Source organism: Emydura macquarii, unplaced genomic scaffold (genome assembly GCF_026122565.2).
Source record: "Emydura macquarii macquarii isolate MOO-44397 ecotype Brisbane River unplaced genomic scaffold, CSIRO-AGI_Emac_v2 contig_2768, whole genome shotgun sequence".
Classification (NCBI taxonomy): Eukaryota; Metazoa; Chordata; order Testudines; family Chelidae; genus Emydura; species Emydura macquarii.
Genome location: NW_027132905.1, coordinates 51,461,438 through 51,475,739, shown reverse-complemented (window position 1 = coordinate 51,475,739; position 14,302 = coordinate 51,461,438). Strand labels below are relative to the sequence as shown.

At 54.1% G+C, this 14,302-nt stretch overlaps 1 protein-coding gene across 2 annotated transcripts; it reads left to right on the top strand.

The window, feature by feature from the left end:
- Positions 1-478: 478 nt before the first annotated feature.
- FBLIM1 (filamin binding LIM protein 1) lies at positions 479-13,946 on the top strand. 2 transcript variants are annotated; one of them, XM_067566255.1, is made up of 7 exons: positions 528-755; positions 2,433-2,608; positions 4,530-4,653; positions 5,551-5,717; positions 6,806-6,984; positions 8,081-8,198; positions 9,290-13,946. In XM_067566255.1, exons 1-7 carry the CDS (start codon positions 581-583, stop codon positions 9,401-9,403), a joined length of 1,053 nt encoding a protein of 350 aa, XP_067422356.1. In that variant the 5' UTR covers positions 528-580; the 3' UTR covers positions 9,404-13,946. The 2 variants fall into 2 exon arrangements, with proteins under 2 accessions (XP_067422355.1, XP_067422356.1); XM_067566254.1 differs by lacking the exon at positions 9,290-13,946 and having other exon boundaries at positions 479-755; positions 8,081-8,234.
- Positions 13,947-14,302: the final 356 nt, after the last annotated feature.

Sequence of the window (14,302 nt, the reverse complement as noted above, 5' to 3'; positions counted from 1 at the left end):
CCTCTTGTTTGTTGAGAGACCCAACTCCTGGGCCCTGGCAGGGCTTCGCTGTTCAAACACTTTGCTTGACTCCAGGCCTCTTGGAGTCTCAAGCTGGTTTATTGGATCTCGGGTTGGGTTTTATTTTTGCCCTTTCCTTTCCAGGAAAGCGGACTTTGAATGCCAGGGCGTGTGCAGCGTAATAACGCTGTGTGCACCGGCCAAAGAGGAGATAATTCCATTGAATCAGGAGCAGCTGGGCACCGGCTCCAGCCGCTGCCACTGCCCACATGCCACTTGCTGGGAACAGGAGAACCTTGGCATGGGGAGGTGCTTAGCCGGGGGCGGCTCTACGGGTTCACGTGGTGTGGGAGTTAGGCTGCGCCGTGTGGAATGCTCCCCTGGAACAGAGAGATCAGAGATCATCCGGAGACGTAGAGAGAGCTGCTCCTGGCTTTGTCTTCACTGCCTCTCTTCCTTGCAGAGGCCCTGATTGAAGATGCTGTCTGGGAAGGTGGAGAAGAGGATCGCTTCCTCCGTATACATTACCCTGGCCCCTCCCAGGAGGGACACGGTCATCCAGGGAGATATAAAGCCCAAGATGCACAAGCCCAGCTCAGACCACCCGAAGGAGGCTACGAAACCCGTCGGGACTCGCCAGCCCCAGGTGTCACCACCAAAGAAACAAGCCCCCAGCAGCTGCCAGGCCGGACAGCAGAGCAGCAGGCCGCTGGGCAGTGCTGGGCTCTCGTCTGTGGCAGGCTTGTCCAATGGAGGTAGGGTGAATGCACCGTGCCGCAGAGAGTGAGCTGCACGGGGCCCAGGAAATGCGGCAGCGGGGGCGTGGGTTGGAACTGCTCAGAGTCTTGGGAAACGGCCTCGTTCCCAGCAGAGGGGCCCTGGGCAGCGATTTATGTCCCTCTGTGGCGGGGCGATGGAGCGGGAGGCACGGCGGGTTGTGTTCTTGCGTGAAGCGAGTACCTGCCTGAGCCTGTATCCGTGCCCCTGGCCTGTGCTCCCAGTGGGACCCGTCATCCCCCTGCTGCGGGTCCTTGCCTCGACCCCGGAAGCTGGTTGTCGGGAGTTCAGGACAGGACCAGGCGTGGAGGCAGGAGCGTGTCTGAGCAGGGAGGCTGGCCGGCTGGCAGCCCACGCAGTGGAAGGAGTTGGCTCCATGCGGGAGGTATCAGAGGGGGTGAATCATCCTTTGGGCTGGCGGGCTAGAGAGCGGAGCAGGAGGCGAGAACGTTCCCCTTCCGTTTGTCGGTGCAGAGCCCGGGGCTGATCCCGGGTTTTTCCATGGACTTCGGTGGGCTTTGCACCAGGGCTCGGCGCTCACGTGGCGCGCAAAGCTGTGGCTCCCTGATCCCTGGGTATGTGGTTGTGGGGCTCACCCAAGCCGCTGCCTGTGCTGGGGCAGCCACGCTGTTTTTAGTGTGGTATCACGCATCTGTGGACCCCTGCTGGGGAGCTCGCTCCTAGCTGCCGGGCAGATGTACCCGGAACAGCCACAAAACTCCCCTGGGACCAGGATCAGGTGCTTCCAGAAGGGAAGGGGAGTAATTTCCTTGAGCACTGAAATGCCTGAATGTGGGGTCCTCGTCCCGTGCGCCCTTAGCCTCCGGCTGGTGACGTGACAATCAGCCTTTCCTGTCAGCCCCATCTTCCCGGCTGCCATCTGGTTTCTATCCGAGATCGGTTATCGGCACTGTTTGCTCTTGCTGCATTGCAAAGGCAGTTTGCTTTGTGGGCAGGTCGCGTCTTGGCGGCAAGTCAAACAAACAGCAGGAGAGGAGATTTATTAGGGCATTTGCTGGGAAGGAAGCTCACAATCAGACGTCCCCCCTGCCCTGCCATGCCCTCTGTTCCCAAGCTGAAGAGGCATTTTCCTTTGAATAAAATAGTGCATTCTTTGGGGGCAGGCCTTCGTTGTCCCCAAACTAACCGTAGCCCCACACAGCGCGGGAGTGGGGCTCTGCTATCGTAAACCCACAGCCCAGCTCAGCACACACACCCCTTCCCTGTCCAAGGCTGGAACCAGATAAAAACGCACTCACCCAGTGCCTGCCCAGCGCACACTGATGGCTGAAGCTTGTGTCCGGACGGTTCCTGGTCTGAGTGCCCGGGAATGCGTGTCCCTCTCCCGTTAAATGAACCCTAGGCGCATGCAACACCGATGTAGGAGGAAGGGGGAGATTGTGCAGCTCAGCGGGGCAGGGGCAGGGCTGGGACACACACACGTTGTAAATACACAGGCCTGCCTGTCCCATGGGCAGACAAGGGATGTTAATCTCCAGGGTTAACCATCTGGCTGTGTTCACCAGCACCAAAATAACCCTGTGTGATTCAATCTGCGTTAGACCCTCAGGCCCCCCTCGCTCAGCGTGTTAGTTCCTTGTACACCCTGCTTAACACCTGACCGAGATTCCAGCCTTGTTCCTTGTTCCTTTCAGGCTTCTCCTTTCCTTGTCCTGTCCTGCCCGACGTTCCCTCAGGCTCTGACCCACAGAGCTCCCTGCCGTCTCCTCCGCCGTATCTTCTCCTGTCAGATGAACTTAATGCCCCGTCCGTGGAGACGCTGTGCCCGGATCTACAGATGCTGAACATGCGCTCACCTGTGAGCCGGCAGGTATGATGTACGGTTGTAGGAGGAGGTTTTACGCCCTGGCTCGCCTGGATGTTTTTAGCCATGACGCCCAAGGAATAGCATCAGAAACCTGAGGGAAGGACGACTGATGGTCAAGTCCCTCACTTGGGAGAGCTGGGTTCAAGCCCCTGCTCTGCCACATACTTCCTGTGTGACCTGGGGCAGGTCACTTAGCCACTCTGGGCCCCAGGTCCCCCAGCTGTAGAATGGGAATAATAACCCGGCCCTGTCACACCGGGGCGTTGTGAAGACACGTGCGCTAACGACTGCCAGACGCACAAATATTTGTGAGCTTGCAGGAGCTCAGGGCAATGGCCGTCTAAGTATCTCTGCTAGACAGACGCTTCGGTGTGTGATCTGATTGGCTGAGAGGCTCAGGGAGGAATTGTCCCCTTCTCCCCCCACAGATGTTCAAACAGCTGTTCTGTCTAATCTGTTACAATTCCGATCAGAACCGCAGGCTGAGTCTGCTCCCCAGGGGCGCGGTGTCGAGCGCTGACCCTCACTGCATTTAGAGCTTTGTGATGCTGGAGTAACTCCAGCGCTAGCTGTGCAGAATAGAGCCCCCCACTTTTACCTGCAGCGCTCCAGGGAGCCTGGGCCCCTCTCTTCACAGGCGCTCCAAGTATGGACACTGCCAGGGGCCCGAAACTGGCCCAGCCAGTGGTTTAACGCAGCCTGGCACATGCTCTGTGGAGAAGGCGCGCGTGTCACAAAACAGAAAGTCAACCCGATTGTTCCGATCGGGAGATCGGTCACATTCAGCTCAATCGGCCCAAATTCTGCACTGGGTGCAGAGCACCCTGTGTGTGACCTGAGCTCAGACCCTGGGGCAGTTTTGCCCAGCTCACTGCGCATCACAAAGGTGTCTGTCCTGCCCAAGGGTTTTGTGTTCCCCTGTGGGAAGGCCGTTCCGCCACCAGGCGTGTGTAACCCTGGCAGCATTGGAGCCAGGACCAGAGCAGCTGCCTGCGCTGTGGTTGGTACTGGTGGGCATCGGCAGAGCTGTGGGAGGAACAGTAGGGGCCTGGGTTGGGACAGAGGGGGCATCGGCACAGCTGTGGGTGGGGGGAGCTTGCACAGCTCCAACCTGCCCTGTTCTTGGCTTAGTCCAGTCCCTCGTTTGTGTCAGCAGTAAATTCAAGGAAAACTTTTATCCAGATCCCTCCCGGCCTAACCTGCTCCATGAAATGGCCCACTCGTTCCCTGCTAAGTCCCACAACATTTGCCAAGCAGCTGAACCAAGCCTGTCACACTGAGCCGGCGAACCCAGCCTTTGCCCGCAGGGTCAGAGCCAATCGTTTCTCTTTGGAAGAAATGGGGCGTGTGCTGCCCATTGAACACCCTGGCTCTGGAGACCGCAGCATATCACTGCTCACGTGGGAGCCATTTTTTCCCCCCTATGGTGCAGTCTGTTGTACATGCATGGCTCTCCCGTCTCCTGCAGCCGGTCCTGAGCAGTGAGACGGTGCCTGAAGGATGCAGATGTTCAGTCTGATTCTGTCATCGACCGCTGTCTGCCGTCTCTCATCATGTGGGGGAGCCAAGCAAACACCTGCCCCTCTTTAGAGGACCCGGGGCAGGGAGCAGCTGGCTCCCTCTTTCCAGCCAGCCAATATACTATGTCCACTATCCCCATCTCAGGGTGGATCAGCTCCTGCACATACATCCAGATTGCCAGCAGGGCAGCTGCATGGCTTGCTGTTTGCACGCTGCATTCTCTAGATCCCTGGGACTTGCTCAAGCCAAGCATGGTTCAAACCCCATCTTCCCCCACCTGCTGTCGACAGCCCAGGACGCTGCAGTCCTTAGCTAAGTCTTAGATCAGCTGGTTTGCACCCAGGCTCTGTCTGGAAAGCACGACGCCTGCCCGCGCTCAGCATGCCCTTTTCCTCTTCCCCAGGCTTCCTCCACCTTCCCAGCGGCACCGAGGCAGCGTAAAATCCAGCCAACCAGTTTGGAGCAGGCAGATGAACGCCAGGCGCCACAGAACGTGAATGGGCACCTGGAAAGAGACGTCTCCACAGGTAACTGCAAACGGCAGCCCCCGGGTGGGCAGGTGGTGGTGAGAGGCTGATTTCGTAGAATCGGGTTCATCATATCTCGCTCCTCGACAGCGCTTGACCTCCGTAGATCCCAAGATGCTTTGCAAAGCTGCGTGTGCTTTGCTATCCCCATTTTGCAGATGGGGAAACTGAGGTATGGTGATAAGTGACATACCCAAGCCCACGCCCCTCGGTACACTACTGCATACTGGGAATACCTAGTGAAGTGGTGGTCAACCTTTTTTCATATGCGGACTCTTACAAAGTAAATTTTGAATGGAGGTGCGGGGGCCCCCCCCCCCCCTGGAAATCTCACACGGAGTCTGCAGACTCTCAGGGGTCCACAGACCACAGGTTGAAAACCACTGGTCTAGTTAGATCAGGGATCCTCGCCCTCAAAGAACTGGAGCAGGGACCACTGTCCCTTCCTACGTGTTTGTACAGCACCTGGCACAACAGGGCCCTGATTCTGGCCTGCGGGTGCTACTCTAATGCAAGTGTTAATCATCACCTGGAGAGGGGGCATCATGCCCCGTCGGTGCCCAGCAACCGAGAGCAGGTACCAGCAGCGCCGGGGCTGGGAGTGGCAGGAAGGCTGTTGTAGGGGGGGCACTGGGAGCCTCGTGATGGGGTAGCAAGTATTGGGGAGGGAGGAGCTGGGGCCTATGACTGGAGGAGAGCTGGGGGTGGGGGGCTGAAGACACTGGTGCATTCCTAGGCGATCCTCACCCCCTCTACAACATATACAAGCCTGTAGCCTGGCTTTATCCCCGTGGTGCCATCTGCGGTGAAGCCCCAGCGTCTCCCTGGCTGGTTGACGATGTACTGCCCCATGGGAGCTCCTTGCCCACAGTCAAGTGACTTGGTTCTTTCTTCCAGTCTGTGCATTTTGCCACAAAGCCATTGCCCCCCGGACCCCAACCATAGAAGCGATGAACAAGCAGTACCACGCAGACTGCTTCACCTGCCGGACGTGCCACGGCCAGCTGGCGGGGCAGCGCTACTACCAGAAGGATGGCCGGCCACTGTGCAGCTCCTGTTACGAGGTCAGACCAAGTGACTCCGGATCTCCCAAGAGGCCAGTGTCATTCTGTTCTCAGCAGTCGAACCCAGTCCTCTGAGGAAGCAGGAGGGGTTCAGAGATCATGAGAGGTCGGCACGACTAGCGAGGGTCCCTCAGATACAGAAGTGCCCTGCTCTGGGAAGACCCATCTTTGTAATGCCAACTGATACTGGCTCAGACACAGACTTGTACAGAACAAGGGCCTGATCCCAGGGGGTGCAGGGCAGCCTCAACGCCCAGGACCTTCAGGAGGAGTCGTGAGGGGTTGATTGGTTTGAGGATCAGTCCCCAGCCGATCTAAAGCAGGGAACGTGCTAGTGTTGAGAGCAGGGACCAGGGAGCCAGGCCTGCTGCATTCCACACCTGACTCTTACACTGGCTCGCCGTGTCCCTTATGGCAAGCCGTCAGGTCAGTATTTCCCAAAGTGGCCTCTCAAGCCACGTGCCTGCAGCTCTGGTCGCTCAGCTCGAGGTACCCAGGATTTGGTTCTCAGCAGTGTTGAGCGGCTGCAGCTCTCAGTGACTTCAGCGTCAGCGCTCAACAGAGCAGGCCCAAGGTACCTGCCATCCTCCAGACCGTTTTCAGCAGTCTGGGTCTTCATGTCCCGGCCTTTACTTTCACCCCCTGCAAAACGGACCCAATAGGTCGTTCATTTATGAACGTTTCGGAATGGGCTTGGAAACGGCAAGCTGACAAGTGCTGCAGAAGGGCCGAGGATGATCATTATTATAGGCTAGAAAGATGTTGGTTCACCTCCGTTCCTTCCAAAGCAGCAAACGCTGCAGCCTTCCACAGTGACAATGGCGCCATGGGGCTTAGGAAGCAGTTTCTAGTGTGGAGGAGTGACTGGGTTAGTCCTCCTCCCCCAGACAGAGCGAATGTCAACTGTGCACGAGAGGAAAGGGATCTGAGACCAGGAAAGGTATTGCACTCTGCTTTGGCCTGGATGCCCTCCCTCACTCCGCTGGGGCGGGCTGCCCTGGGAGTTCTGCGCGGGGGGGGATGAATGGTACCAGCCACGTTTGGTTTCTGCACTTTATCTGCCTCTCTCCTTCTGCGCCTTTCCGCAGGCCACGCTGGAGAAATGTGCCAAGTGCCAGGCTGTGATCCTCGACCACATCATCCAGGCCCTGGGGAACGGGTACCACCCCGAGTGTTTCACGTGCTGCGTGTGTGGCCGGAGCATAGGGGACGAAAGCTTTGCGGTGAACGATCAGAACGAGGTGCACTGCGTGGATGATTTCTACAGGTGCGATTACGTTTTAAACAGTGCCTCTGAGGGGTAGGAAACGGGAGCGAAATCGCCTCTGCTCCTAAAATAGCCGCCTCTTCATCTGGGAGGACCCGAGTCTGTTAGAAAGATGAGTCCTGCACACGAAGGACCCAATCCTGCAAACCTTCCCTCCAGCAAGGAGCCTTTACTCGCTCCGTTCATTCCATGGACGTCAGCTGGGTTCTTTGCTGTCGGGCGTGTGTCCTTCGTATTGGGCAGTGAGAGGCCTGCTCTGTCTCCTGCTGCAGCCAGCGGGAGCAGGACTGGATGCCAACCGTGCAGGCGTAGTAGACGTGATTCTCCCCCGCTTTGCATCTCAGGGCGTCATTTTTCCCCTGGGCAAAGTGAGGGTAAACGACGCCCACTCAGAATCTTCCATTCCTGCCAGCGGTAGCATTTTACTTTCACTTTGCAAAGGGGCAGCGATGCCACGAGCTGCAAAGCAGGGCAGAATCAGGCCTGTTACACCTGCAAACTTGGCACCCAACCCTGCTCCCGCTGGCTGCAGCAGGAGACGGAGCAGGCCTCTTGCTGCCAGATATGAAGGACCCGCTCCTGACTGCAAAGATCTTTGGTCACCCAGTTCATTCCAGGGCTATCCTGGAGGGATGGTTTGCCGGATTGCATCCTGCAGTTTGTATCTTGGGTGCAGGACTGAATTTATTTTGCTCAGCTTCCCCTTTAGCTCAGTGGCCCCAATATCCGCTCCCATCTGTTTCACATGCACTCTTCATAAACCCGCAGGGTCTGATTCTTCTCTCATTCACGCTGCTGTACGTGAGGAGTAACGCCGCTGTCATCAGTGGAGTTACACCGCTGTCATGCTAGCAGAAAGGGGAGCAGAGTCAGGACCACAACTGATTTCCTGGGTGGCTTGAACTGCCACCCAGCTCATTCCAGTCAGTCCCAGCCGTGAGCAGTGCTGAAAGAGGCTCTGCCATGTCCGTTTCAGCCGTAATCCTGCAGCAGCCGTGTCAAGTAATATGGATCTCGCGTTAATTGTATTGTGAATTGCTGCAGCTAGTTGATGTGGCGACTGCTGTGCATAAGAGGTTGGTTGTTTGTTCATCAGGAAGTACGCCTCGGTCTGCAGTGCCTGCAAGACACCCATCATCCCACAGGAGGGGAAAGATGCCTACAAGATAGAATGCATGGGGCGGAACTTCCATGAAAGCTGCTATCGGTGTGAGGTAAGTCCTGCTGCTGGGATGCTGCCCACTTTTTAAAAAAATAAATGCTTGGTGGCGGAGGACATGAAGTCCTAGGAACCAGCGCCACGCGGAAGCAGCCCAAACAGACAGGAATTTGTTCCACAAACACGGGTTCTCCCCTGGGTTATTTGAAAACGAAGCAGGTTGCTGCCTTCCGCGTCGTCACTTCTTGTGGCTAGCCGTTGTTCAGACGTGCAGTGACGCTTTCATAATATTTTCGCTCCCCTCTGCTGCAACACACGCACGTCAGAGAGCTCCAGGAAAGCCTCCTGGTTCTGCAGAGGGCTGGCACTAATGGCCGCCCACCATGGGTGCTGCATGTTTGTCCTGCGCCTTGTGCCTTTAGCACTTGGTCCAGACAGGTGCTGAGGAGGGAGCGTGCCACCGTGGTGCCCAGCTCTGTGCATGGAGCGCGCCCTGCCATGGAGCGCGCCCTGGAGATGCCGGGTGCCCAGCTCTGTGCATGGAGCGCGCCCTGGAGATGCCGGGTGCCCAGCTCTGTGCATGGAGCGCGCCCTGGAGATGCCGGGTGCCCAGCTCTGTGCATGGAGCGCGCCCTGGAGATGCCGGGTGCCCAGCTCTGTGCATGGAGCGCGCCCTGGAGATGCCGGGTGCCCAGCTGCGTACGAGGAGCATGCCCTGGGGGTGGCGGGTGCCAGACCAGCACACCTGTTGCCTCCTCATGAAGTGTAGCGTGGGAGGCGCTCTCATCTGTGGCCTCGCGCTCTGAGGGTTGAACTGAATTCCTCCAGCGCAGGAGGGGTTTTGCGCCCAGATCCCACCAGGGCAGATCCTCCTGCCCACACAGAATCTCATTGGCCTGACAGTGTCAGGGCCAAGACACAACGGGCTGATGAAAGTGTCACGCGTGGGGGATGAGCGAGCTAGCTGGCAGGTGAAGGAGCATGCAGCACCAATGGGGCTCGCTCGTGGAGTTCCAGGTGAATGAAAGTGGCAAAACTGAAGTAACGTGTGGCCAGCACAGGAAATAAATTCCCGTGTCGCTTTGAGGCTTTAGAAATGACTGAGTTCTTGGCTTACTTTTGGTTCACGCGCTTCTTACCTCACAGAGATGCAGGATCCCACTGTCTACCGAGCCCACGGAGACCGGCTGCTACCCCTTGGACAGCCACGTCCTCTGCAAGTCCTGTCACATCAAACAGAAGAACGAATCTGTCTGCTAAGTGAGCCTGGTGGCCTTCCCCAGAAAAACCCGGGTGCAACCGTACGGCTGAGATGAGCCAAAGCTCTTATGTTAAGGCATGTCAACGTTCTTCTCCTCTGCATTCGTTCATGTCCAATTTCTGTCTTGACTGTCTCTCTTACGGCAGGAGTATGTTAGTAGCACTGAGCATTAGCAGCAAGGTCCCACCATGCGTGCTTCCTAATCGGCTACGCTACCAGCCCTGAGAGGGGGCAGTGGACGCTCTTAAGAACATAAGAATAGCCAGACCGGGCCAGACCAATGGTCCATCTAGCCCAGGGTCACGTCTTCCGACGGTGCCCAATGCCAAGTGCTTCAGAGGGAATGAACAGAACAGGTAATCACCAAGTGATCCATCCCGTCAGCCATTCCCAGCCTCTGGCAAACAGCAATCCCTGCCCATCCTGGCTAACAGCCACTGATAGACCTATCCTCCATGAACTTACCTAGCTCTTCTTTTGAATCCTGTTATAGTCTTTGCCTTCACTACATCCTCTGGCAAGGAGTTCCACAGGTTGACTGTGTGTTGTGTGATGAAATACTGCCTTTTGTTCGTTTTAAACCTGCTGCCTGTTAATTTCATTTGGTGACCTCTAGTTTTTGTGTTATGAGAAGGAGTAAATAACACTTCCTTATTTACTTTCTCCACACCAGTCACGATTTTATAGCCCTCTGTCATGTCCACTCTTAGCTGTCTCTTTTCCAGCCTGAAAATTCCAAGTCTTATTAATCTCTCCTCAGATGGAAGCTTTTCCATTCCCCTAATCATTTTAGTTGCCCTTCTCTGTACCTTTTCCAGTTCCAGTATATCTTTTTGAGATGGTGCGACCAGATCTGCACGCAGTGTGCAAGAAGATGTGGACACACCATGGGTTTATAAAGAGCCAATACGATATTTTCTTCTTGTCATCTCTCTCTTTCCTAATGATTCCCAACATTCTGTTCGCTTTTTTTGCCTGCCGCTGCACATTGAGTGGATGTTTTCAGAGAACTAACCACAGTGACTCCAAGATCTTTCTTGAGTGGTAACAGCTAACTTAGACCCCATCATTTAGTATGAATAGTTGGGATTGTGTTTTCCAATGAGCATTACTCTGTATTTATCAACATTGAATTTCATCTGACATTTTGTCAACCGGTTCCCCAGTTTTGTGAGATCCCTTTGTAACTCTCTACTTTAGACTTAACTCTCTCGAGTAGTTTTGTATCCTCTGCAGATTTTGCCACCTCGTTGTTTATTCCTTTTTCCAGATCATTTATGAATATGTTGAACAGCACTGGTCCCAGTACAGACCCTTTGGGGAAACCACTATTTAGCGCTCTCCGTTCTGAAAACTGACCATTTATTCCTACCTTTTGTTTCCTATCTTTTACTTTTTGAGTAGCTGTCTTTCAAATTCTTTTTTGCTTCCTAATTATGGTTTTACACCTCACTTGCCACTTTTTACACTTTATTTTTACACTTCGTTCTTCTCTCTTTCCCTCCGGACTGGCTCTGCTTTATCTTCCAAGGCTACCACAACTAGCTTCCTCCGCCCCCAAGCGGCTCAGTGCATGGGAGAAGGGACACACCCTACTAACCCGAGGGGACGAGTGAGCGCAATTAAAATAATGTTTCAAAGCAGGTAGAGCTCTGTCTCCTCATCACCCCCTGGTGCTTTAATCTGTGATACCAAGGAGATCTAACCAAACAGCAGAGGGGAGTAGGAGAGCACTGTGCTATCGGCTCTGGGCGCGGGTGGAAGCACACACAATGGGACAGCAATGCTAACACTGAGTGAAGTCCACCTCCGTGCAGAAGGCCAGTGCACCCCCAAAACAGGGCTAGGTAGGACCTAAGGGGTGCATAAGTTTGTGCTGGTCTCTGGCCCATGAGCGAGTTCTACCCCCAGAGAGCAGGTCATAAACATACACTGCGTTCTGCTCTGCTGCACCCTGCGGCAGAGCTGTGAATTATGACCCAGCAATGGGCCAAAGAGTTTGTACAGCAGGAGCTGAACATCGCTATGCCTTCGGAAAACGACACTCTGCCCGTGGCAACCAGGGGCCCTGATCCTTCAGGTCTAACTTGAGGGAGCGAAGGCTGCAGGCTCGGCCCCTGATTAAGATCACGTCTCCTGAAATTCTGCAGCGCCTGCAGATCTGCGCCGGAAGCATCCTGCTGGCTCCCTGCACGTAGAATTGCCGGAGCCAGGGCCCTGGAATTGACTCCTGGTATTACTGGATGTGCAGTTTCATCTCTGTGGCGAATGGACTCAGGCTGTGAGTCATGACACAACCTGGGGGCTGGGCGTGGAAAGAATTCAGTGTGATGGTTGTTTAAGGAGTTGACAAATAGGCAGTCCCACCAGCTTCCCACAAGGCAAAGCCAAGACGCTGGATTCCTGCTCATCTGCCGCTGGCCAATCGCACGTGTTCCCTGCACGCCTCACAAAATGATGCCAGAAACAAGATCCCCAACCAAGAGGGAGCAGCTGATGTGCTGCCAATCTTTTAACAAAGCTGGGTTGCCCCCACCAGCCATCTCCGCCTCGCATGGGATAAACCCTCTGGCTTGAGGGAATGGGGGTGCTCTCAGAGGGGAGGGGTTCTTTTGTTTCCCTATTTAAACCAAAAATCCATTCTCAAACTGTAGTCAAAGAAAAGAACAGCCCCACTAGGCCAAAAAGGTCCTGGTAAGCCTGATGGATGTGTTGCCTAGTGGGTAGCGCACTGGACTGGACTTCAAGAGACATGGGTTGTATTCTGAACGGTGCTACTGGCCTGCTGGGTGACTTTGCCTCCTTGTTTCTCAGTTCCCCATCTGTGAAATGGGGATAATGATGCTGATCTCCTTCGTAAAGTGCTTTGAGTTCTACTGATGAAAAGTGCTAGGTAAGAACTCGGGATGACGGTTGTTGGGTGCTGCCGGGAGCATACTGATCCGTCGAGCACAGCGTTAAACAAGTGCCATCTGAAGCGGGCTGGAGGGGGAAACGTTCAATCGGGGGGGGGTATCCTCTCCTTTGAAAATCACCTGCGGTGTCCCACGTTACACAGCCACAGGGCCCACACTTTGCTCTTCGGTGGGTATTCACCGGCTACTCGACAGCCTCTGGTGAGAGGTGGAACTCCACCAGCCTCTCCTCTCCTCTCCGGGGTGAGATTTTAACCAGAGGCCCGTCACTGAGGGGGGGCACTAGGGGCTAGCTGAAAAGACATTTAAATGAGAGGAAGAATCTCAGCCAGGCTGTGTGCGGCCCTTTAAAGAGCCCTTCTTCATCCCCGTGGGGTTCCTTCGGCTTTGTGCGTCAGGCTACACGGGCAGGCCAGGAGACCCCGCTCATTGCACTGGGCTGAACCGCAAAGAGAATCCGGCGTTCTAGGCTGCTTCTCTTCAGTGGCAATGTCTCTCCTGTCCTCATTGTCCAAACACTCCAAGAGAAAAGAACTTGGGACCTTGGCTTTGATGATCACTTTCAATAAGTAGCACTGACACTTTAAACTGAAGCCGCCTAGCTAGGCCGTGGAACACGCCAGGAGCGAAACGGTGGCGGCGATTGTGTTCTTCAGCGATCGGGGAAGCCCCCAGAAAAACTGTAAATTATGACTGGAGATTTCCCCTGACATTGAAAACAATTGTACATGCTCGTTGCCCTGGGGTTTTATTTATTTAAACTGATGAAATTTAGGGCTTCTCTTCATGGGGACACTTGTGAAAATTAATCTGAATTAACAAAAGGTGTGAATTTGGAGTGGTTTAGTTAATCTGCATTAAAAACGTGTGTGGATGCTCTTATTCAGAATTAAACAGGCCTTAATTCAGTTTATCTTAATTCACTTTGAAAGTTCATTTGGATTACCTTTCCTGAGGGTCCCTGTGTAGACGAGCCTTTACAGTTCAAAAGGAGTAACTGAGAACTCAGAACTGACTGAGCTTCTGCCAGCAGCTACAGAGCACTTGAACCATGGACACTCTTTGCTTTCTTTTGCTGGTCGTGGGAGGTGGTTTACAGTTGTTGCTTGCTCAGTGTATTAGCACCAAAATCCTGTCTATCCCGGGATCAGAACCAGCATTTAAACGTGCTGCTTGCCAGAGACACTCACGTATCCCCCACCCCCCCAACAGCTCTCATCCGGAGCTAATAGAGACTGGCTTAAACCCGGAAACATGAGGTTGAATGTGCCTTTTGTTATCATGCATTATGGTAACTCGGGCTATGCTCGGTCCCATATAAACGTCCAATCCCTTTCTGACGTTTACTAAACTGGCCTTCATTCCAATTCCTACTGGGAACAAGTACCCAGTGGACTGCATTCTAACTTATGGCCATTTTCTGAAGGACTGGTTTCCTTCCTGCGTGTTCTGACACTCGCCTACTCCAGTCATCCGGCAGCACACAGGACTACAGGTTTTTAAATGGACACAGGCCTTTAAACCAAATCGCCACCATCTGTTCCACCCTCTAATTACAAAGATAAAAGAGAGAGCATTCACAGCTGTAACCAAGCACTAACTGGAGATCCTGGGTTTGGCTTTCTATTTTTACTCCTTTTCATTGTTATTTGGCCACTTGCATTCCTTGCAACTTCCTAGAAAAAGGCATTTTCTTTTGGCAGGTTTATTTGAACTGTGATGACATAAACTAGAGGAGAAATGGATTCTTTAATTAGCAATGAAATAAAGCTGAAAGTTAAACTCCAAACTATTTTTAAACAGCCTCTTTTATTGTGTGCTTCCTCTGTTCCCACACTGGAACCAAACCGAAAAGAAAGAAGCCACTTCACAGCTTGTTTTGATGCACAACCCAGAAGAGCAGTAAGAATTGATAGGAGTTTGTACAGGCTTTTATTTAAGATGGGAATGCTATTGAAAAGCTTTCTCTTTGTACTGGATTTT